The sequence below is a fragment of the Antechinus flavipes genome, chromosome 6, assembly GCF_016432865.1.
Source record: "Antechinus flavipes isolate AdamAnt ecotype Samford, QLD, Australia chromosome 6, AdamAnt_v2, whole genome shotgun sequence".
NCBI classification, from domain to species: Eukaryota; Metazoa; Chordata; class Mammalia; order Dasyuromorphia; family Dasyuridae; genus Antechinus; species Antechinus flavipes.
The window spans coordinates 184927725-184952385 of record NC_067403.1 but is presented as its reverse complement, the minus strand read 5'-3'; the positions used below and the strand labels follow the sequence as shown (position 1 = coordinate 184952385).

Here is a 24661-nt window from a genome sequence, read left to right as displayed (position 1 = left end):
GTGCAGGGCTGGGTAGATAGTTGGGCGCTGATGAGTTCCTCCTAGACCCTCCTGTAGAATCACAATTCAAGAACACATAATAATTATATATAATAACCATAATAATTGTTATCATATAATAATAATAACTCCAACCATAATAATTTGTGAATTTTTTAGAATTTGTTGTGCTGTTCTATCATCCTCTGTTTCTTGTCTATAAAATGAAGGTGCTGGATTCAATGACCTCTAATGTCCCTACTAGATGGTTACTGTTAATATGTAATCAATAGCTTTGACTAGTACATTGACATTGAATAGTGAAAAGCAATAAAAGACTGGGAATTTATTTTTAAAAAACTTATTTTAGATTGTTTTTCTATTTTTCTTTATCTCAGATGTTGATATCTGAGAACAGGCAGGTTTTTAATTAAAGAGCAGTTAGTAAACTCCAAATGGGAATCCCACATTGATGTGGGTTTCAACTTGTAGACTTCTGTTGGCTCGTGTGGAGTGAGAATGGAGTGGTACGGTGATCAGAGAAAAGGAGAAGGATTTGTATATTTGGGGGAGAAGGAAATGATATAAAGTAGAATTGATTGACAGGCGGGACAGCCTGCACTCTCTCTTCTTCTCTTCCTTTCTCCTCATGACCAAGAGCAGAAAAAGGAGATGATAAGGGAGTACTCTTAAGGTATTTAACTTACACCATCACCTGACTGGCTTTGATAGATGTAAGCTGTTAGCAAATCAAGTATCAGTAATGAGGAGGAGGTTTTGATAGGTTGAGAGAGGTTTGAAGTTAAATTACTTTGTGGCTGATCTAAGCTGAGAAAATAGCATTGTCTGCACTCCACCATTTAGCACTCTTGTTACTGATTGTTTTATTTGTTAGACTTAACCTTGTTTCCAGTTCAAACTGGATTTCTAAGCCCAGGACCTGGTTCTCTTCTCTAGTTACATCCCACAAATATTTCTTGAGTTCTTATTGTGGGCAGAGAACATAGCTCCCTCCTAGGGGAGACAAAGACAAAGAAAGCAGTCCCTGCCTCCTATTGAGGCATTGAGAATGTAGTACAGATTGCAAGATGAATGTGTGAGGGGAGTATATGGAGCCTGCCAGGGGGCAGTCTAAGGCAGGATGGTTAAGACAGCTTTCATAAAGAAAATGGCATCTGAGCTGGCTCTTGAACTGTGGGTATGATTCAGCCAGGAGAAGAAGAGGAGAGGGAGATGTGGGGAACAGAGTAGGCCCACAGAAGTGGAAAAAGGCAGAATGGAGAGTAGTAGTAGACGAAGGGAGGCTATAATTGTCAACTGGACAATATATATCACCAGGGTACGGTAATGATAAGATTAGGATTTACTAAATGCCATAGCAGATATAACTTTGGAGAGTCTAATTCTGTTGTAGCAGGATGGAAAGAAGAAGAAAAAAATTGTTGCTAATGATTAGCCTGGCCTGGGATGGAATGAGAGGGGTAGTACCAGGCAGTTACAGAGGCTTACTTTAAAAGGTGCATTTGTTTTGGGTCTTGAATCCAGGAATAGGACAAAAGACCCAGATACTTTGTATTGTACATGCAAAGCCTACTGAGTAGCTGGATTCAAGGTAGAGAGTGTCAGTGGGGAGAGGCATGAGGAAAGTCAGTTGTGACATTGTAGTAGGCCTTGAATGCCAGGCTAAGGAGTTTTTTGGTGCTTTTTATTCAGGTGCCAGTAAGAAATCATTAAAGGATTTTGAGCAGAGATGTGACACGATTAGATTCGTATATAAGAAAGATTAATTTGGCACTATTGTGAAAGAGGAGTTAAAAATTGGGAGACCAGTTAGGAAGCGATTGCTTTAGACCATTAGGGCTTGAATTAGGATGGTGTCAGTGGGAATAGAAAGAGGGGATGAATTAAAGTTGTGGCTCTAGAATAATGAAGACTTGGTGATTGTTGGTTTGGAGAGGGGGTCACACAGGAAAAGGCAAGTTTAAAAGAATCCCATCTTACTGAAACATGATTCCCAGTCAGTGGCTCTGACTATCGTGTGTGTGTGTGTGTGTGTGTGTGTGTGTGTGTGTGTGTGTGTGTGTGTGTGGTGTGGTTTGTGGCATAACATCCTTTTTGTTGAGCCTTCTTTTGATGGGAGGGAGTTGTTAAATGAGAAGAAAACTCTTTTCTTTTTTGTGTAGTAAAAAAGTATCTTATGGCTGGGTCTGTTTTTAGCTTCTCTTTGTTTTGCAGATAATTCTTGATTAATGGGACAATATGGCCACCGGAGGAGGTCCTTTTGAAGAAGGCAGGAATGGTCAAGATTTGCCAAGCTGGAGTAATGAGAGTGTGGATGACCGGCTGAACAATATGGTATGATTTTCCTAATAATCATAGTCATATCAGGGACAGTGTTTACTTATAGTCACTGTTCCCCAAAGGATCAGCCCAGCTTAGCCTGTGAAAACTTTGTTTTACAAATATGTTTTATTCTTTCAGGAAAGCAATATTAAGGGAGCTTAGTAATTGTTGAAATATAGAAATTCGGGTGGGAAGGGACTTAAGAGAATTTACAGATGAAGTGAACAAGAACTGAAGTCACCCAAGCAGAAAGGAAATGAACCAGAATTGAAACCAAGGTCTTAGATTCTTAATCAGAAGCATATTCCATAGGCAGGTATAGGTGTGCTCTAGGCTGGCTTAAATGAGTGAAAATCAGTAATTAGCTCAATTCGCTAATGAAAGGATCTTTTCCTGTTGGCTCATTGTCAGGTTCATTCATTGTACTAGGATGCCACTGATCTAAATTTTCTCAGGATTTATCATGGAATAATGAAAGGTCCTATGATTTCAACAGGTTTTCTTCCTATGCATGAAACATCTCTAGGATGCTGTATTTCACTTGAGGCATGGACAAAGGATTCAGTTGAAAAGCATTTAAGTGCTGTACACTTGCTGGAGATAAAAAGACAATGCTTAGCATATGCCTGGTGAAGGTTGTAAACTTTCAGAGAAAGACCCACTTCCAGAAGCATAGGGTATACAGTTTAGGATAAGCAGTTTCTCTCCTTCCTCCCTTCCTCCCTCCCTCCATTTTTTCCTTCTTTCTTTTTCTTTCTGTTTCTCTCTTTTTTATTAAAGCTTTTTATTTACAAAACACATGCATGGGTAATTTTTCAACATTGATCCATGCAAAATTTTCTGTTCCAAATTTTCCCTTTCTTCGCTCCTACTCCTTCTCCAGATGGCAGGTAATCCAATACATGTTAAATATGTTACAATATATGTTAAATCCAATATATGTATACATAGTTATATAGTAAATCAGATCATGAAGAAAAAAAAACTGAGAAAGAAAACAAAATCATCAACAGAAAAGGTGAAAATGCTATGTTGTGTTTCACACTCAGTTCCCATAGTCTGCTCTCTGGGTGTAGATGGCTCTCTTCATCACTGAACAAGTGGAACTGGTTTGAAACATCTCATTGTTGAAGAGAGCCACGCCCCTCAGAATTGATCATCAATATAGTCTTCTTATTGCCTTGTATGATGATCTGGTTTTGCTCACTTCACTTAGCATCAGTTCTTGTAAGTCTCTCCAGGCCTCTATGAAACCATCCTGCTGGTGGTTTCTTACAGAACAATAATGTTCTATAACCTTCATATACCATAACTTATTCAGTCATTCCCCCACCTGATGGGCATCCACTCAGTTTCCAGTTTCTTGCCACTACAAAAAGGGCTGCCACAAATATTTTTTGCACATTTGGGGTCTCTTTTCCTCCTTTAATATCTCTTTGGGATATAAGCCCACTGGAAACACTGCTGGGTCAAAGGGTATGTACAGTTTGATAACTTTTTGAGCATAGTTCCAAATTGGGATGAGCAGTTTCTAAAATTGGGCCAGTGAAAATTGTGTCATTCTATGAAACTATTTAATTGCCTGAAAACTGATATTATCTATTAGTGTTTTAAAGCTAAGCAAATTTTGTTTCTTAAATAGAATCTTATCTTTACTAAAGGACTAATTAACTCAATTGCTTTTTTTCCTTCTCCTTTTTAAGGATTGGAGTGGCCAACAAAAGAAAGCAAATAGATCAGCAGAGAAAAACAAGAAGAAATTTGGTGTAGAGAGTGAAAAAAGGGTAACAAATGACATTTCCCCCGAGTCGTCTCCGGGAGTTGGACGGAGAAGGACAAGGACTCCTCACACCTTTCCTCACAGTAGATATATGACACAGATGTCTGTTCCTGAGCAAGCAGAATTAGAGAAGCTGAAGCAGCGGATAAATTTCAGTGACTTAGATCAGGTTTGTGAATTGGTGGGGAGGAGATAACCTTACTAACATCTTGGGGGATGGGAGGAGTGAAGGATCTTTTCCCCCATTTTGGTGAATACTGAAGACTAGTGCTAACTGTGCGATGACTTGACAGCTGCTCCCCAGGCAGGTGCTTATCGCTGGCTCAAACAGTTAGATTTCAGAGGTCACAAAAATGCTGAATGTTGTACTCAGCTCCATGCTTTGTAATTGAGCACACACATAACATTTGTTTACAAGGGTGAATCCAAGATTTGTTTTTAGATGTCTATTCTATTTGTCAGTAGTCTTGGTTCAGAAGTGCTGGATTTGCTGACTCTACTAGAAATAGTTGAGTTTTAAAAAATTTTCCCAGCACACTTCTCAGCATCAGACCTCTCTTATACAAGGAGCATTACATACTGCATAAGATTGGCATTCTGGTAGATTTGAGCCCAGGGTGATGGAATCATTTAGCAGTTTGAACTGGCTTTTATAAACCAACTTCTTAGGTTGATGTGCCAGTAGACTTTGCTCCTGAGGCTTTAGCCTCCCAGAAATCCTGTGGGCAAGTTAAGTGTTGTGGCTGTAGTTCAGAGACATCAAACTGTCTCTGACCCAGGGTAGAGCCAGTTGGGAGCCATGTCTGAGTGATTTCGAGAATATTGTGAAGTAAATGAGAAGGCTGTGTAAGAGCTGCCTGGTCAGTACTTGAAAGGAAACATAATTTGGAACAACGTAAAATGACTTTGGATGTGTTTGAGCTTTTTCATGTTGGCGAGATTGGGTTTCTTTTCACTCTATAGAGGAGCATTGGAAGCGATTCTCAAGGCAGAGCAACAGCTGCTAACAACAAACGCCAGCTCGCAGAAAACAGAAAGCCATACAACTTTTTGTCAATGCAGATTAATACAAACAAAAGCAAGGATGTTGGCACAGGTCCTCAAACAAGGGAGACAAGTGGGTCATCTCAATGTAAAGAGTTATTTGCATCTGCTTTGAGTAAAGATCTTTTACAAAACTGTCAAGTCTCTGAAGAAGATGGTAGAGGAGAACCTGCAATGGATAGCAGCCAGGTAATGCTCTTATCACCTACATGTTCGTTCTGTGTTTACCCACATCATATCCCCTCCCCTCTCCCCCCCCAGTTGAGAGAGCCTTTAAAAAGAAATCTAACTTGAGTGGGAGTTAAATATATATGGTTAGTTCCACTGTAGTTTCTGGTTAGTTAATTTGGTTGTTTTCCCCCACTAGAGAAAAAAAAAAATTCTTATTATTCTTCCTAATGTATTAAAACAATATTAAGGTTTGCTAAGAACACTCCTGAAATTTAGAAATAATTGATATTCAAAAATTAGAGTAACAAAAGACACCAAAATGTCTAGAAAGTTTCTAGTCTTAAGTTCATTGTTCTTCCCTTCAGAAGTGCTCTGAGGACCTTGCAGTCACATTGGGAACACTGGCATTTGTAGTTGATAATAGAATGTTGGACCCAGTCCCACTTCCCTGATGGTTATAAGCAATCCCAGATTTTCCCCAAGCCTCAACTCCATCATCTGAAAAAAAGGGCTGCAGTCATACTTATTACACTTATTTTATAGGCTGTTGGAGAGGCTTAGATGAAAACATTTGGATAGATTTTTAAAAACATCACAGCTGCTCTACTGACCTTTGGGTTATCGTTGTGACCATTGATTACTGTTGGACATGTGTTAGATGCCATCCCCAGATACCCTTGCCATACCCATTGCCTGGCACATAACTGGTGGACAGACGAACGGAAGGACAGACAAGATGTAGAGGACTGAGGTGCATCATGATGGATACCTGCCAGAAGTTGCTTTTTGGACTCAGTCTCCCATATCAATCTTTTAGTTTTATAGTCATTTGGATTCTTTTTTGGACTTTAGTGTCTAATTGGAAGCAACTGCTTTTCCCCTCACAGTATCCTTGGGCTAATTTTAAAAAACAAATTTATGAGCTTAACTACTTTAAAAATTGTTCCTTCAAATGAATGATATTGCCACCATGAACACTGTGGTATGGGTACTTCTGATCCTGCTCCGTCTGTCATGTGAGTATGAGGCCTACAGTGGGGTGAAAGCTTCCAGGGTCAGTGACTTGTTAGTGTTCAGATCTTATACAAGTCTCCCTGTGATGCGAGCCTTAACTGATGGAATGTCCTCTCTGCAGATTGTGAGCAGGCTGGTTCAAATTCGGGACTATATTGCCAAGGCTAGTTCCATGCGGGATGATCTGGTAGAGAAAAATGAGAGATCTGCTAATGTTGAGCGCCTCACACACCTTATAGATCATCTTAAAGAACAAGAAAAGTCCTACCTGAAATTTCTGCAAAAGATGCTTGTGAGTTTTAGATCTTTTGAACATTGATCCAATTTCATTCCTGTGCAAGCAGGAATCATTACCTGATGTATATTCTAATGGTATCATGGGAGCGGTGTGTTATTTTCAAGACAAAAGTGCCATCCATTTTCATTTGCTGTTATCCCTTTTTAATAGTTGTATGATTTATACTACTACAATATTTCAGGCTAGAGAAAATGAGGAGGAGGATGTTCGGACTATAGATTCCGCTGTGGGATCTGGTTCTGTAGCTGAGAGCACATCGCTAAACATAGATGTGCAGTCTGGGGCTTCAGACACCACGGTAAGCTGCTTTTTAGTCGTTATGGTGCTGGGAATGAAGATGACAATTCTTGTTGCTCTCTTGTTTGATAGTATTTAAAAAGAAGTGTGACTTGGGTCAGAGCATGTCAACATGCCCAGATTTCAAGAGCTGTGTCATAGACCTTTTACAGTATGTATTACTCAAAATCTTTCTTTACAGAAAAAAAGTTGATTTTCATGGTTTGAGTGTTTTTGAGAGTGATTGGGCTTTACTTTAATTAGCAAAACTTAAGAGTTGCTGTTACAATATAGTTTCCTCATTGAGGAGTGTTTAACCACTTCTGAAAATAAGATGTGGAAAGAGATCACTGTAATCTCTTGCTGTTGTGAGAGATGTCAGTGTCTCTGGAGGCTTTCAGCTGGAGAGCTCCAGGTCAAAGTTGCTGAGACCCAAAGTCACATACCTTTTGAACCTCTCGTCTCTTCAGGGTTAACTCAAGCACTCACAGCCCAGTGATCTTAACCATGTAAGAAGACAAAGTTTTCTGTTCAAGCTGCTTTACCCTGCATTGAGGGAACTTGCTTGGGCACTGATAGATCAGAGGAGGAGATTTAACTAAAATCTTCTAGAAAAATCAGGAGCTACCAAACTTGACTATTCTATGGAAAGAGAAGGGATTTCCTGAAACTTTGGGCAGCGATTTGTAGAGTAGACTAATTAATTAGACTCATAAAAAGTGAGAATACCAGCCCTGGCCTTAATAATGGTCCTTCTATCTCATGGTGGCTGTGAGGACTTAGTGAGGTGATAGCTATACAATTTTCAGCAATGGACCTGGCCCACTGTATGTACTATAGATATGTCTGCTGATATTCTTACCCAGGAGCTCCTGTTTCTCTTTGCTTTTTAGTCAGACAGCTGTAGGTTTAAATAATTCAACTTCATTGGTGAAATGTCCCTAGTGAAAGAAGGGAGCTAATAGGCAGAATAGTTGTCTAAGGTTTCTGGGCAGTACAAAACTGGGGTTAGGGGTGGGGGAGTATTGAGGATGATGCAAAAGAATTATTGGCATTAGAAAATTGATATAATTTCCTTTAGGCATTCTTATTTGTCCCTCCCCCAGTTTCTTCCCTTGAGGAAACTAAAATGTTTTAATATTCATTTTGTTGTTATTTCTATAGCAGTTGCTATAGAACTGGCTGCTTTTGAGCAGATTGGGTGGAAGTGGGCTTCAGCAGAAAGGAATTTTATTCTTCCAGCTAGCAAAATTTGCCCCAAATCAACTTTACCCCCTTTTTTATTTTGCCAGTTGTGATCAGGGGTTGAAGGTGGAGTTATGTTCATAAAGATGATGGTACCTTTGACTTAGGTGGTGGAAAAGCAGTTGTGGAGAGGTGTTCTCAGTCAAAGGGTGAAGGAGAAAAAGTGTGAGGATGGCGAGGGGGATAGGCAGTCAGACATCACCTTGGCAGTAACACTTGGCTGCTGCTCAGAGCTCAGTCACAATTTCATTGACTGCCCCTGTTAATAAGCAGGTCCTCAGTGACTTGTCCTGGGAAGAGTAAGGTCGGGCTGGGTATGGGCAGGGCAGGGGAGGGCTGGTGAGTGGGTGGGCCTTATTTTTGAGGCTGCCTTTAAATATGTGTTAAAACAGGAGTGTGTATTAAGAGAATTAATGCGCTACACTATTTAATAAAGGAGGCATCTTGTAGTCTGAGAATTCGGCCGTGCATTGAGGACAAACTAGGGGATTCAGCTTCCCAAGAACAGGTTTCAGACATTGACGTCCCTACAAGTCCAAAAGGGAAAGGTGACAGACCTGCTCAGAATGACAGGGAAATATGGCCTAATAGGAAGTATAGCCAAGGACGTGGATTATCTGCAAAGGTACAGATGCTGCACCTCTCATGGCGGGGGGGCCTCTCCTGGAGAGCTTGGGGATTGGGGGGTGGGTTTTGGGAGTGTGGGGGTGGGTGGTGGGGCGGCCTCTCTTGTGTACCTGCTTTCTTGACTTTCTGTGATGATCGCTGTTTAAAACAGTCACTATTATTAACTTCCTGGATTTTTAAGAGTTGTTCACATTGCATGAATCTAAAGATTAACCACTTAAGCCATCCCCTATCTCTGTATGAAGGGTCAATATTTTCTAAGCCTTTCGTAGCTTAAAAAGAGTTGCTACTTGGATTTGTCTGATAATCTTAGTTTCCAAATTATGAACACATTGGGAGTTTCAGTTGTGAGGACTTTGCTAGCTTATCAGTTGATTCCTAGAGCTAACAGCATTTAAAATCCAGCAGATCCATTTTTTTTTTTTTTGTCTTGTCTTTTGCTGAAAGGAAATATTTTTAGTGTTTGCTTTTGCTTATTTATATGTTAGCGAAAAATTCTTTAAACTCATTACTCTGTAGACAGGTTACGTATTGGAATCATTTCCTCCAACATTTCTCACAAATGTTTTGTTTTAATGTGCCCTAAGTTGTCCTTAGAGCACATGTAGCTCTAAGTAAATAGTGTAAAGTAAATACTCATCTAAGTTAGCCCCATTGAAAATAATTTTATTTCTAAGATAGTACGTGTTTAAACTTGACAAGAAATGTTATTTTATAAGACTGACTTTCTTGAGGTAAAACTTTTTTTTTTTGCTGATATTTCCTTTTTATTTGTATGGGATAGGAATTGGATGTATGGTTTCATTATTATTGAAAATTCCAAAGTAAGGAAATGTCAAAGCAAGTCAGCATCTTTGCGACAGCTCACTTAAAGTCTAAGGCAGTTGCCTAGAACTCTGAGATAAGTTATTTGCTCAAGTTTCAGGACTTGACTTCAGATCTAGGCCAACTCTCTATACATAAAACCGGGTTGACCGCCTTTTATTCATATGGTTACTTTAAAATAGAGAAGAAACAATGCAACTTAGCCAGTGTTGTATTGGTGGCTTGACTGGACTCCTAGGGGAATTTGGAGTTGTTGGTGAAAGGACAGTTAGGGACTCTTTGTTCCATAGCCAAATAGAAAAGGGAGGACTGCAGGGTCTAGTGAAGCACTGATGTGAACGAAGGTACAGTGGTTGAGAGAACAGGTTCTTAGTTTGTGGGCCATACATGGATAGCTTTCAGAAGGCCTTTGAACTCAAATGGGAAAAAAATTGAATTTGACTTTTCACTACATTCTATGCACATACATACAACACTTATTACTCACTGACGCTCTTAAAAGCTGGTTAAGAATGCACTTGCCACTGCAACCACAAATTGTAGTTTATGAGCATTATTTGAAAATATGTCTGTAGGGCAGTGTGTTTAATTTAATGTTTTTATTTGATGCCTCACCAGATGCTGTTTGGTTAAAATATAAGCTAAATTTGTATTTGGGTCAAGTGATTTGATTGTTTTCTGTTTGCGGTTCTGTTATATAATTTTTCGAAATGATCTCCTGAGATGTAATGTGGTAGAACAGCTATAGTGAGCTAGCCTTGTTGGTAGGAAGATCTAGATTCAAAGTCTGCCCCAAAACAGCTCCCTGGGCAATAACTTAGCTTCTCTAGGTTCCCAAGCAACTTTTAAAGATCTGTTTAAATTCTTAGCTGTGTTCTGGTCTGCATGAGACAATGATGATGGCCTTTGGTACCCTGTACCAATGAAATCCCAGATAAACTATCTATTCTTAGATTTGCTTCAGTTTCACTCCAGTTTTCCAGTCTTAGCATTCCTAATGAATAATGCCTACTCGTTATTATACCACTGTCACATTAGTCAAAATGGCTTGTAATCCTTAGAAAAAATGACATCCTTAATGTTGAACTGAGCCTCATATCCATTTCTTTGCTCTGTAAAATGTCACTCATGTCTTTCCTCCTAGTGTCCCCTTCTCAAATGTTGTCGTGTTCTGGCATTAAAGAGAAGATACAAAAATCAAGATTCTATCAGAGAGCTAGAATTCTGTTTATCTTAATCAGTCATCAGGTTTAATTTATTGCACATAATGTAACATTCATTACATATAGAATGTTGTACCTGGAACACCTGGGTTCAAGTCTCACTTTGATACTACTTGGCCATGTGGTCCTGAGCAAGCCCCTTCTCTTCTCAACACTCTCTTAAGTATAGAATTGACAGAGAAGATGCTGACAAACAGGCTATTTTTCCTTATTATAACTTATAGGATTTAAATGGGGCTGAAATTGGGTGAGTTAACAAGGTGTTGGAGAATATTTATTCTCCTATCTCTTGGATCAGTTTCTTAACCTTTTTCAATGTGTATGACATGGTACATACAGTCCTGTAGCAGTAGGCCATCTCCTTTGGGGAAGTTTTGTATTCTAGAATTTTGTAGCTTTTCAGTTTGTCAATATCAGAATTCAGAGATCTTCATCTCCTCAATTTACCAATCAGTTCTCTCAAAGTCTTCTAGGCTCCCTGGAGATGGAAAGGGAAAAAAAACCATACATTTCTTGGAAGTGGATGCCTTAAACATCCTTTAAGGCATCTCTGATGAAATTGCCCAGACCTTAGAGTTCATTTTCAGCTCTTGTAATGACAGATTTGGTATAGGTTGGTTAGAGAAGTAAAGCTTCAGCTTAAGGATTACCTTTTTCCAATGTCTAGAATACCAGCCTTTATATTACCTTGGCCATAACAATTATTTTTTCTGTATAGAAAAGATTAACAACTGGTCTGTTTTTTTTTTTTTTAATTGGTCTTTGCATTGTTCTTCCAACTTGAAGAAAGAAGCCTTATAGCACTATTTTATTTTTTTATTATAACTTTTTATTGACAGTACATATGTGTGGGTAATTTTTTACAGTATTATCCCTTGCAATCACTTCTGTTCTGATTTTTCCCTTCCCTCTCTCCCCTAAATGGCAGGCAGTCTTATACATGTTAAATAAGTTATAGTATATCTTAGATAAAATTTTTGTGTGCAGAACCGAATAGTTCTCTTATTGCATACCTTATTGCATTATTGAATGAGCAGATACTCGCTACCTGAGAGGGCCCTTTGAGGGTTTTAGCTTCTTTTCAGACACTTTTATATATATTTGTCAGTTCTTGGTATGGCCTTTTAATTTCTAACCATATTTTCTTTTGTACTTGGGTATGACTTGATAACTGGTTAATTATGGACTTGAACAATTCTTAAAATGCTTGGCTTAATCTCTTAACAGTTATTGAAGTGTGCTCTTTGTGAGCTATACATTTTACATTTCCATGGAGTTGTATTCACTCTTAAAAAACACAGAAATAAAAACTCAAAATGAGATAATGATGAATCCATATATGTATGGCATGAAGTGTCTGACACTCCACAAACTAACCAAAGGGTTAACCAGTTCCATTTGGTTTCATTTGGGCATAATCAGCCATTGCTGCCACCTCGTGAAATCATGTCAATATTATTATTCACATATTACTCTCCATAGAAAATAATTAACTAATGATGTTCTGAATCTAAGGCTCTTTTTAAAGACATATTTCACTCCCACCTCATGAGTACTGTGCTTCTGATTAGTGACATTAAGAAAACTCATTCCCTTAAGTCTCATCTTCTTGAAACTTTACCTAACTACTTCAGTCCCCACTCATTTTTCCTTCTGAATTCCTGAAGCACTTGTAATTTGTGCTACCCAGTCTTGCTCTGAATTATATACTGTTTATTTATTCCTTCATTGTTTCTGTTAAGTGACTTTGAGCTCTCCAACTAGATTCTGCGTTCCTGGGGAGGGCTGACTTCTCTCCACTGGGACCGCTTTGACAACTAGCCAATGCTTTGCATACTGGAGGTGTACAATACGTATTTGGTCACATAGTACATGATTATTATCTATTGGGCTGAATGGGCTATCAGCCTGGAGGGTAGACCCAAGGCTTTTGATTTTGGGGATGCCATCTCTCTCTCTCTCTCTCCTTCATTCCCACCTATGTAAAAAGGATTTTTTATTCCCCTGCTGTGGTTTTGGGGAAGAGTCATTAGCCTCTCTAGTTTCTCTTAGCCTCTCAAGGGGAAGTTTATTCCTCTCTAAAATAAAATAAATTCTGAATTTTTCAGATTGCAAGATTGGAAGATCCCAACACGGGAGGGGTACATGTAGAGACTCAGCTTTCTATAGCTAAAGATTTCTCTTAGTTTTATTTTCATCTTGTGGCATGTAACCCTATGTCTGTTTGTACTGAACTTCTTATTAGAACTCTGAGGGTCCCGTTGATCTAGTCTGGGGGTCATTTTGTATACTTTGGCTCAAGGACAGGCTATGTCTAGTGAGAAGTACCCTTAGGGTTTTAGCAGATTGGGAATTCCTCTGAGATCAGTGTTCTCTCTCTGCAACATTGGAGAATACTGGTACTAAGAGGATGGGCTTTAGTTTGCAGTCAGCATGGGATGATCCTGAAGGTCATCCAGTATCTGTCTGCCATCCTCTAGAGGCTCAAGCCAGACTCTTAAATGGCTGCAGAGCTCTCCCAGGAGGCTCTGTCTTGCTCAGTGGCATTGGATGCCATTAGGGGCATGTGGAGGACCTCCCCATCTGGAGGGGAAGCACTCTTTGCCACAACCTCTGGGTCGGTTCTCCTTCACAGCCACCGGGGTGACAGCTTTGGTGAGTGTCCCTGCCTTTTGGAGGCCTTGCCTGGGCTTGTGAGCAGAGGGATGGTAATGTTTTAGCTTTCGTGATATCTTGGACACTGAGAATGGATGAAGAAAATGGCCCCATGTCGGATGAAAACCTGGAGGATGGTGCTTTTCTTTACCAAATCAGTTGTCATCACCATCGTCTTTTTTAAAATAATCAAAAAATAAGCACAGGGGGCCTTGTGTTTTCTGCATCTTCCATTCTGCTGTCACTTCCCCTCTGTTTGCCTCAGTTTCCTTCATGTACAATGGGGAGCATAATAGCACCTTCCTGGCAGGGTTGTTTTGAGAATCCATGAGATCATCTTTGTAAAAGTGCTCATCCTGGAGCTTGGTGCTGCTGGGGGTAGATTCTCTGTGAATGTTTATTACCTTCTCCCTTCTGCCTTCCTCTGTGGGTGATGGTAGATGTGTAGCTTAGTGTGGAGTCTGCTCCTGAACAGCCTACAAATACTTCATTAGGATGCCTTTGATACATAGGTGAGTAGATGTTTACTGCTAGAAATTAGGCACAGAGGTTGTTATAACTCTTTTTTTCCCTTATGTTAAACAAGGCCTGAGATTTGTTTCCCACCCCTTTGTATGTCCCTCTCTTTCTCCTAGCTTGTGGATCACTCCCTCAATGCCTTCACAGTTGTGGCCAACTTGATCTGGCCTGGCTGCTTTTCCTAGAGTGGTGGTCTCATGTGCCCCTTCTGCCTTCTCTCTATGTGAGAATCATAGGCTCACAAACTTGGACAATAGTTTGTTTTATGGATGGGCGGCTCAAGCACCAAAAGCAGAGTCACCAAAATAGGAGGTGATAGAACTAGGGTTCAAGCCCAGGATCTTTCACTCCCGAAACCCCGGAGCTCTTTTCTCTTGTACCACACAACCTCCACTTCCAAGACAATTGGACCTACTGACCTGATAGTGGTGAAAAGAGTTTGTTTTTATAACCTCTGCTAATCCCTTTTTTATTCTGTGGATTCCTTCTGTTTTCATCCTTATGTGGTATTATCATCATCATCAAGCACTTATTAAGCGCTTCCTTTATTATTATTGCTTCCAGGCAATGTGCTACGAGCTGGGGATTCAAAGAAAGGCACAGACAGGGTCCGTGCCCTCAAGGAGCTCTCCTGTCTCATGGGGGAGCCGGTGTGTGAATCATGATGTGAACTCAAGTTCATGCAGAGTAAGTGAGAGGCAATCCTCAAGGGAGGGAAGGCTCTGGCGGGAGCTTTGCTTCTTTCAGTCTCTCACCAGACTTTCTTTAAGCTAACTTCTCCTCTTCCTCTTCATCCTTTGTAATAGTAGACATTAGTGTGTCTGTTGCATTTCTTTCCTGGTGAACTTTTTGCAAGTACTTGGAATCATGGTGGTACAAGGTAATCCCATAGCTCATGAAAAGTTGTTTCTTGAAAAATCTTGGCATTCCATCTCTCTATTTCACTGCAACTTCCTTCTTAGTTTTTAGTGGTAGTCAGGCCACCCAGACTGAGATAGTTCCATTTCCTCCAGTAATACGTCCATCTACCTTTGTGTGGACCCCTACACAAGGACCTCACATTTAGTGTGCCAAGGGCCAAGTTTTTAGGCTGTATGAATAACTGATTTTATTTTAGGGAGAGTTCATCTCCCTGTCCTGAAGCAGGCTTCTGCTACAGGTGAGCCTCTCCCCAGCTTTGAAAGCAAGCTCCTTCTGATTCTCAGGTTTTCCAGGATAGTAGAACCTTTCTAGCTTATGCTCTATTGGCCTTTCATTCAGGAGCCCAGCATGATCCCCAAACCATGAGTGATCAGACAAAGATGAAACCTGAATGACACTTTTGCCAGTGATCTTGAAGAAGGAGTTTACAGCAGGAACACTGCAGGCTTCCAAGTGAGCCCAAGGTGGAGAAGAGTGACTTGACAGCTGATAGCCATAGACTTCGGAAAGCTTTTGTGAGCCAGACTCTGAATGAGTAGATGCTTCTTTGCTCCCCGAGTCACAGTGAGGGGAAATCTGAGGTGTACATCATTATCTAGTTATGCTTCTGGGGTACTGAACTCTTAATAGTTGATTACTCCCTAAGAAGAGGATCTAATGGTCGTTTTTAAAGGATTTCCTTGAGGCATACTATAGTCACCAAAAAAGGCTGATACAATATAATAATATACACATCTCTATAGGATCATGACTTCCACCAGTGTTGTTTTTTTTTTTTTTTTTTTTTTTTTTTTTTTTTTACTTTTTGTCTTCTGTTGAATCTCTCCTTTCTCCCTTACTCACTTCTGCTTTTTGTGTTCTTAATAAAAACTGAATGCTAGCCAGAAGTATAAGAAGGGAGTGGAAAAGCTCTTCCTTGGATCTTCAGTATAGAGGATGTGTCCAGCTGATACAGAGTTTCTCTCTCCATGTGAAGACAAGGTGGGACACTCCAGGCACTGAATACAAATGGGGTGACTGAATAGCCGGTGAGAAGGGACAAGATTTTCAGTGTAAAGCTCCAGTCAGTTTGTGAAGTCGAGTTATCGCTTCTCCAAGCAAGTTAGTCTATGGAGGCCTCACTAATTGACTTGGGGCTTCAGTTGCCTTTTCTTACTTTTTTTGACTCAGCTTTGATAGCATTACTATATAACATTCCTGCCCCAAATTCTTTTGACAAGGCAAGAATGTTCAGAGCTGACACATTTATCACTAACTGCTTCCAGGTCCCCTTTGTGTATACACAATACAATATAACAAGAAAATAAAATGGGTGGGTTTTTAAAAAATATATATTTCTTAACACTGCTTTTCTTAGAATGTCATTGTGGGACTCAAATAATTGTTGATTGCTTTTCACTGAGAGTCCTAGTAGAGAAGGAAAAAATCTCAGAGGCATGGGGGACTTCAGAGATCTCTTACTGGCCAAAAATTAATGAGGGGTTTACATTTTAAAAGACTGTAAATTATAGTTACTCTCACTCAGGATTTTATTTCTTCAGCTTCTGACAAGTATGTAAATAATTGTAAATGGGAATTGGTAGGGACAGTCACACAAAAGTGACTTTTCTTTTCTCCTTGATTTTTCCAGAGAATCAAAAAAATGTCTGTAAACTAGTTTAATGACGTTCTACTTCACAAAGAAAAGGTATATTAAATGAAAAACTTAGATTCTCTGTTGTAAACTTTAGGGAATCAATTTTAGAAAATCTTAACTCTATAAGGCTTTTTGGGGGGAGTAGAAATTTAAAGTTGACTAAATGTAAATTCAAATTTAGGGGAAAGTAATAAAAATGTTACGTATGAGGCATGTTATGTTCTATTTAAGATAGATACCTCATTGAAAGATATATCAAAAAGTCATTGATTTAAAATTTATGCCACCATTTTCTGACTTGCATATTAAGCTATTATATCTTTTGAGGGACCTTGTGCTTCAGTATGTGACTTTAACAAGAATTGTTTTTCCTATGGTAGGTTTGTCTTTTTTTTTTTAAAGTAAGAGTTTTTGGAATGAAGTTTATAATGTGCTCATTAGATTGAAGTAGTATGGGACGGTTGCATAGAAAGTTCTACCTTTGGGCAGGACTACATCTAGGTTAATCTTGTTGACACTGGTGAGAAACTAGATTCTCTCATTGTAGGGCATCAGAGTCAGTGATGTGATCCTCATTTGAGAAAAAAAACTTAAAATGAGATATTGCATATTTTAAAGCTATTTCTATAATCTGAGTATATCTACTATATATAAATTAATACTGAAATTGTATAATTTGAGTTTAAAAGTTAAGATCTAAAAGTATCAAACCTTTGTCTCTTTGGTTAGGTGTACCAGGAATGTTTCTAAAGAATTCGGGGAGGTTTTATTTTTGGTACTAGCTGTAGAGGAAGTATCCTAATCTGGCTTGTCTAAAAGATATAGTATTGGGGGCATTGCCCAAGTCTTTGCTTTTGTTGCCCTCTGCTGCATTTGTATCTCTCTTAATCATATTTGCCCTTTCTCTCATTCTCTGTCCCCCTAAATGTATCTGTTCTCTCTTCCTTGTCTCTTCCCTGTGTTTACTGCCTATGTGCTTCACCCTTCATAATGAGTATTCTGTTTCTGTAGCCCTTCAGATCTTATGCTCTTATTCCAGACATTAAATACTCCTTCTGGGGGGGGGGGTTATCTTTTTAATACTATTTGGAGATTTGGATATCTGGGGGTGCAAGTTGAACAATTTGACAACCAAGGATTAAGCCTAGTTTGATTTATTCCCCAGGCCAGAGAACCTCAGCAGGAGCCAAGGGAAGAGCTGGAAAACTTAAAGAAACAACATGATTTGTTAAAAAGAATGTTACAGCAACAGGAGCAATTGAGAGCTTTACAAGGACGGCAAGCTGCTCTCCTGGCCCTGCAGCATAAAGCTGAGCAAGCCATCGCTGTGATGGATGATTCCGGTAAGCTGGGGAGAACCAGTATTGGAGGCTGGCTGCTGTTGTCAGGCACTCGGCTTCTAATCTCAGGGCTGAGCCATAGACCTATGGCCCAGCTCATTGTGTCTTCTGTTTTTTTATGCCTAACCAGGAAAGGTGTCCCTAGCAGCATGGGACAGTCTGTGCTTGAAATAGTATGCCCTGATTTAAGGTAGGATCCTGAGTGCATGGGTGCTCATTTCTTGTCCTCAACTGAGGCAGAGAAAAAAAATTCCTTGGGACTGAATAAAGTAGCTATGGTCTGATGCCATAGATTTATTCTCAGGTGTTACATCATAATATCAAGCATTTCAATAAAAAAAAATTGAATTCTTCTCATTTTCTTAGGAACTCCCAAGTTAAGTGTTAATTTAAGTATGGTTAAATTAAATATGGTTAAGTATTCTGATTTCCCTTTCTTTGACAAAGAGCTTGCACTTGGGTGGTGATGGTTTCAGAGAAGAGGGTATGTTCTACAAAGAGGTAGAAATGAAAGGCTTTGGCAACCAGTCTGATTTAGGAGATGAGAGAATGAGGAATCATGGATAATGCCCAAGTTGTAAACCTGAGGGACTAGAAGTATGGGATAGTCTTCTACAATAGAACTTCTTAAACTTTTCCCACTAACTTCCCCTTTTTTACATGACTCTGGGTATATAGGGATATAAAATAGGTATACAAATCAAATATTTACTGATAATCATAATTTTGCAATCTCCTATGGGGTAATGACTCACAATTTAAGAAACTTTGTTTTACAGCAATAGGGAAGGGATTTGTTTAGGGGAGATGGGTTTAGGGAGAAAGATAGTAAATTCTGTTTTGAATGTGTTGAGTTTAAGGTGTCTACTGGACACCCAGTTTGAGTTACCTAATGGATGGTTGGACATAAGAAACCAAAGATCATCAGGGAGGTTAGGACTATATGAGTGCATTTGAGAAAGAGTATAAACATGATAATTGAATCCATGGGAGCTAATAAGATCACCAAGTGAAGCGGTATAGAGGGAAAAAAGAAGAGGGCCCAGGATGGATCCTTGGGAGACACCTATGGTGAGAAGCCTGATGTGGGGAAGCATCAACATAGGAGACAGAGAAAGAATGGTCAGAGAGGTGGGAGGAGAACCAGGAAAGATGATGTCCGGAAAGTCTGATGAGAAGATCATCACAAGGGTCAGAGGCTGCAGAGAGGTCAGGGGGAATGGGGACTGAGAAAAGACTTTGGTAACTAAGAGACGAAGAGTAACTTTAGTGAGAAGTGGAGTTAGTGGAATGAGGTGGAAGCCAAGCAAGAGGCACCCATTATTCTTCTTGCAGAGGTTAGCCATAAAAGGAGCAGAGAGAGTGGAAGGCTCAAGGGAGGATTTCTGAGAGTTAAGGAGACATGACATGTTCGGGGGGTGGGGGGGGGTGTTGGCTGGGAAATGAGTGAGAAGATAAGAAAGCCTGAATCTTGGTCAAATAATTGAATCTCTATTTAGTTCAGTTTCTTCTTCATGAAAAGTGAGATGAAGGGATTGAGTGATCTCTGGAGTCCTTTTCATGATTAACAAAACATTTAAAGAAGCTTGTCTCTGATTTTAAAAGTTAAGTAAAATTATGAAATGTACATTGTGTAATATGTATTTTTTATTATCATAAAAAGTTGTGGTAAATTTGAAAGCAAATTCTCCATGTGTCTTAGAAATAATCTTGGAGGCAATTTGTGAATAAAAACGATACATTATGTGTTACTATTGCTCATAAGGATAAAAATAATAAAATTTAGAAAACTTTCCTCCCATCCTCCAATCTTTTCAATGTCAGCATTCCCTTCCTTACTGCAAATCACAACGTTGTCTGTGTCCTCTCAACCCAGGTGGATACTCTCCCTTCCTTTTGGCACGGTTTCCCTGTGCCACTGCCCCTAAGGTGGCTCCTAAGCTGTTCCCTGCTCTGACTCCAGGACAGGCTCAGCTCCTTTGCTGACCAGACATTTCCTCAGGAGTAACTTTTAGTCCTTAGATCATCATTGGAACAAGACTGCATTCTATGGAACCTATTGCACACGCTCCTTCTTTTCTTTTACTTTTTTTTTTTTTTTGGTGGGGGGGGTATGACTTTGGGTCGTAGGGATTCCTCAGAGATTAAGGTTATGAATGACAAAGCAGCACTTCCATGCATCATCAGAAACACTATGTTGACATGAGAAGGGGGGTGGTGCTCCTGAGAGTAGTGTATCTTGGAATCTTCCAGTGCAGCCTAGCCTGGTGGGTTTTTTTTGTCCCACTATGGGCTACACTCCTCCATTCACTGGTCACAGTGCATGATCTTGATGTCCTCATTCTGTGGTCTAGTCATTCATCTGGATGCATGTTTTTCTGGGTAGGAGACATTTTCCATGCATTTTGTTCTTCCTTGATGGATTCATAGGCTGATGTATTTTGAGTCTCGGAGTTCTCATTGAGGAGGTCCTGCAGCATTTTAGTGTTTAATACAGTCAGCACACTTTCAGCCACAAAAAAAGGAATGTTTGACTGGGTCTTCAACACCCAAATGCCCTTTTCCATTTGGACTTTGCCCAAAACACCTCCAAAAATAGCGGTGTCAAACTCAAATAGAAATGGGTGCCTGTAGGCCTTCAAACACATATTTATGTTCTGTTGTGTTTTTTAATCTCTGAATTAATTTTTAATCTCTGGCAGCACTCAAGAATTTTTTAATCTGAAGCCTTAATTTATACACTCTGCTAGAGCAATGAATGGGAAAACATTGAGCAGTGCCGGATTTCCATGTTTAATGCTTCATTTACCATCAGTACCCAAAGGATTGTTGAACAAAGTTTTTTGATCATCTGGTTATATCAAGGAATCTCATATAGTCATAACAATACATAAGATTCCTTGCTGAGGGGAACCTCCTTGACCCAGTGAGAGGCCACTTTTGTCACTAGGAAACAATTAACACAATGCTCTGCCCTTTTTGGCCAGTCTTTTGACTGGCCACCGAGAGGGGGAAAAAAAATGAACTCTGCCTCGTGGAACTTTTGTGCTACTTGGGGGTAAAGACTATAGAGGAATAAATACAAAACTGCTTTAGGGAGGGTGAGTACATTAACAAGGAGCCTGATCAGGAAAAATTTTCACTTTGGCCACGCCTTCAAGGAAAAAGGTAGAGGAGTAGGATGTGAATTGTAGGCACTGGTATCGAGAGAGATGGGAGGTGTTTGGAGAAAATGACTAGACATCAGTTGGACAGACTAGGGTGTTGAGAGGGTGAGTTGCATAAAGTCTACAGAGGAAAGCAGAAATTAGGACATTGACTTGTCCAGGAGAAGCATTAATAATTCTTCCTAGAGGTACTAGGGGCCGTCAGAATGACTTGGGGAGATTTTGTCAAGGTTATTTTTGTGGATGTGGGAGAAGAAGCAGGGGGGCCATTCAGGTTGTTGCATGAAAGTCCTGCTGGAGGTGAGGAGGATGTGAACTAAGATGGGATCCATGTAAGATTATGGTGGGTATGAAAGGAACAAGACTTGTCACTGGATTGAACCTTGGGGTAAGGGAGAGGGAAGACTTGGTTGGGAATGACTCCAGAATTGGAAACCTGGGTAATTGGAAGGATGGCTGTATCACTAAAAAGCAGAGAATTTTAGAGTAGGGGTAGGTTTAAAAGAAGTCACAGAACTTTATTTTGGACATAGTCAATTTTGGAAATGCAATGGGATATCTGGGAAGAAATTCTAGCAGGTACTTGATCACTGTCTCCTGCTCTAGATTTCCTTCTCTCCCTCCTCTCCCCATCCATCTTCCACCCATCTTCCATCCAGCGTCTGTGGTGATTTTCTTTAAGTACTTAATCATGTCACTTCTCTATTTAGTAAACACCAGTGGCTTCCTATTAGCTATATAGTCTTGGGTAGCCTGGTGTCCTCCCAGGAGACTTAGTCTCCAGTCCAGCTATCCTGGCCTTCTTGGTTCTTCATGCATGCAGTGCCCTGTATCTGGGCCATGTCACAGGCCAACTTGTGGTTCAGAAACCCTGATTGAGTCGCTTTTGAAGGGGAACAAGGAAGAAAAGGCTACATGCAATCATCCTTGTAAAAACTCAAGCTTGCAGAGTGCAAAGGCTGCTGGGAGAAAGGTTGGGATCAGCTGCCCAAACAGGGGGAGCCAAAAAGATGGCTTTGCCACAGTGAGGCCCCAGTTGTGTCTGGACTACCTCAGTTTGTAATGGACTGCTCCACTGGTTTCAGTTTTGTCGGTAAGCATTTACTTAGGGCTGACTATGTGCCCGGCACAGTACCATGTGCAGGGGTTTCAAAGATGAAAAAGAAAAGGGTCCTTGTCTCCTCGGTTACAGGCCAATGGGGGAAAACATCATACAAAAGGAAGCTGGCCGTGGGGACACAACAGGAGGAGAGGAATGTGTTCCGATGGGTCCAAGCCTGCTCCTTGAGGGGCACTTTGTATTCAGGAAGGCAGAGGGAGTCTCGTGGAATGGTGGGCATCCTTGACCCCTCAGCTGCTCTTAGACAGTCATTGAGCCTTTTGGACCTTTGAGTACCCCAGACTAAGTTTTGAGAGCAAGGCCTCTCGCACACCTTAGCCTTGTACCTCAGCCCCAGAAAAAGGCTTAATGGTGTTTGAATGTTGACGTAATGTCTTAAGGAGAGCACTCTGACTTAAATGCCATCATGCCATGCAACAGAAGGAATGTCTCCGAAGGTAGGCATGATCCATAGGCATTCGTTAAGCTCCTGCCTTGTACCTGACACTGTGCTGGGGGCTGATGGCCGTCTCTGCTCTGCCCCAGCCTGAGAGTCACTAACACTTCATCATCCCTTTGCTCATCTGTAAACGGGAATTGTGACCGTTATCCTGTCTTCTGGTTGTAGGTCAAGTGAGATCACAAAGTTAGTGCACTCACACACTAGTCACAGCCGAGGGTGTTGGTGTTCTTCCCATTGTGAAGCTTCTCTTGGGTCTGCCCAAGGACCCAAGGACAGGAAAGAAGGGAGGCCCTCTTAGGTAATGCTCTTTTTCACATATCTATAGCAATGAAATGAGCTTCATTGTTTGCTTTCTAGTTGTAACGGAAACCACAGGCAGCATATCTGGCATAAGTATAACATCGGAGCTCAATGAAGAACTGAATGACTTAATCCAGCGTTTTCATAATCAGCTGCATGATTCTCAGGTACCCTTCCATTTTAAACAGTACATGATATAGAAATCTAGCTTTATTAGAATAGTATTCCTTTGATCTTTAAGGGTAAAATAATTTTCTTTTGTGCACATACATGTATTTGGTGTTGTTTTTAAATAATGGTGATTTTTTTTCATCAATATCCTTATGTTGCCATTTGGGGAGAATTTTTGTTATCATTTGTTTCTTTTTAGTTTTGTACATCGATCTTTTATAAAGATCTTTAGGGGATATATAACCTTATATATATTGAGCCTTTTGTATATAACCTTAGCCTATTTAGGAGAAAGTGGTGAAGTGAGGCACAGATGAAGTTGTGGCTGGGTGATTATCGGCAGGTAGGAAAAGATGGGGGGGGGGGGGCCGCAGTCCAGGGATGGAGGGAAATGAGAAGAAGAGAAGGAGAGGCGTATGAGATTATTCTCTGGAGCTCTTTAGAAGGGGATATAGAATTACCAGTCCCTGCTCTAGGTTCCCAAGTTTTCTGGGTGGCCAGGACTGGTACTTCTAACATAACACAAGAAGGTTTTAATGTGTCTAGTTCCTGGATAATAGTAGTGTGTCATTCAACTTAGTAGTAGCCTTTGGCTCCTTGGTAAGATGGACAGCACATGATTTATTTTATAGGGGTAACTAATCCTTTAGTTCAATTTACAGAGCTAACTAGTCCCCTCTAGAGCCTGTGATCTGCATGCTTATAATGTAAGAAAACAAGCAAGCCAGAAAATAAACCTTATTTTTCTCAAAATAATTTATGCTCATTTTAACATGTAAACATATATCTGGATAAATATTCTTTTTTTTTTTTCCTTTTTAAGGCCCCACCTGTTCCAGATAATAGGAGACAAGCAGAAAGTCTTTCATTAACCAGAGAAGTTTCCCAAAGCAGGAATTCATCTGTCTCAGAACAATTGGCTGATGAGAAAGTTCAACTTTTTAGCAAAATGCGAGTGTTACAAGAAAAGAAACAGAAAATGGACAAATTGCTTGGAGAACTTCACACATTGCGTGATCAGCACCTAAATAACTCTGCTTGTAAGTACATCTAGGTTAGCCCCACGACTTCTATAGGATCATAAGACTTGGTCTCGGCTGTCTTTAGGGGCTAACAAGGTAGTAGGGAGGGATAAGACATATTCCTAGATCAAGGAACATCTGTGTAGAAGAATCTATTGGACCTGGGTCTATTCAGTCAGCAAGCATGCATTTATTTGCTTATTTTGGGATTCTGTTTGTTTTGAGAGAAAACAAATCTACTTCATTCTTGTCCTCTGAGTTTATCATTTTTCTTTCTGGAGGTGAATAGTAGTATTTTTCATCATGGATCCTTTGGAATTGTCTTAGATAATTGTTTTGACCAGAATGACCAAGTCATTTGCAGTTGTACAATATTGTTACTGTGTACAATGGTTTCCTGGTTCTGTTCATTTCACTTTGCATTAATTCATATAAGTCTTCCAAGACTTTTCTAAAGCTATCCCCTTATCATTTCTTATAGGACAACAATATTCTGTCACAATCATATACCACAATTTGTTCAGCCATTCCTCAGTTAACGGG

At 40.1% G+C, this 24661-nt stretch overlaps 1 protein-coding gene across 17 annotated transcripts in view; it reads left to right on the top strand.

Annotated features, from left to right (window-relative positions):
* Window positions 1–24661, top strand: part of PCM1 (pericentriolar material 1) — an 89780-nt gene that overhangs the window by 6519 nt on the left and 58600 nt on the right. For 7 of the 17 annotated variants that reach the window (XM_051965698.1, XM_051965707.1, XM_051965700.1 and 4 more), the window contains exons 2-10: window positions 2215–2334; window positions 4026–4271; window positions 5066–5335; window positions 6453–6623; window positions 6811–6927; window positions 8587–8775; window positions 17722–17899; window positions 22983–23092; window positions 23920–24136. In XM_051965698.1, the coding sequence (XP_051821658.1) occupies window positions 2239–2334; window positions 4026–4271; window positions 5066–5335; window positions 6453–6623; window positions 6811–6927; window positions 8587–8775; window positions 17722–17899; window positions 22983–23092; window positions 23920–24136 (1594 nt within the window). In that variant the 5' untranslated portion in view covers window positions 2215–2238. Of the gene's footprint in view, window positions 1–2214; window positions 2335–4025; window positions 4272–5065; window positions 5336–6452; window positions 6624–6810; window positions 6928–8586; window positions 8776–14563; window positions 14687–17721; window positions 17900–22982; window positions 23093–23919; window positions 24137–24661 lie in introns of all 17 variants that reach the window. The other 10 variants (XM_051965714.1, XM_051965711.1, XM_051965705.1 and 7 more) reach the window with 6 other exon arrangements.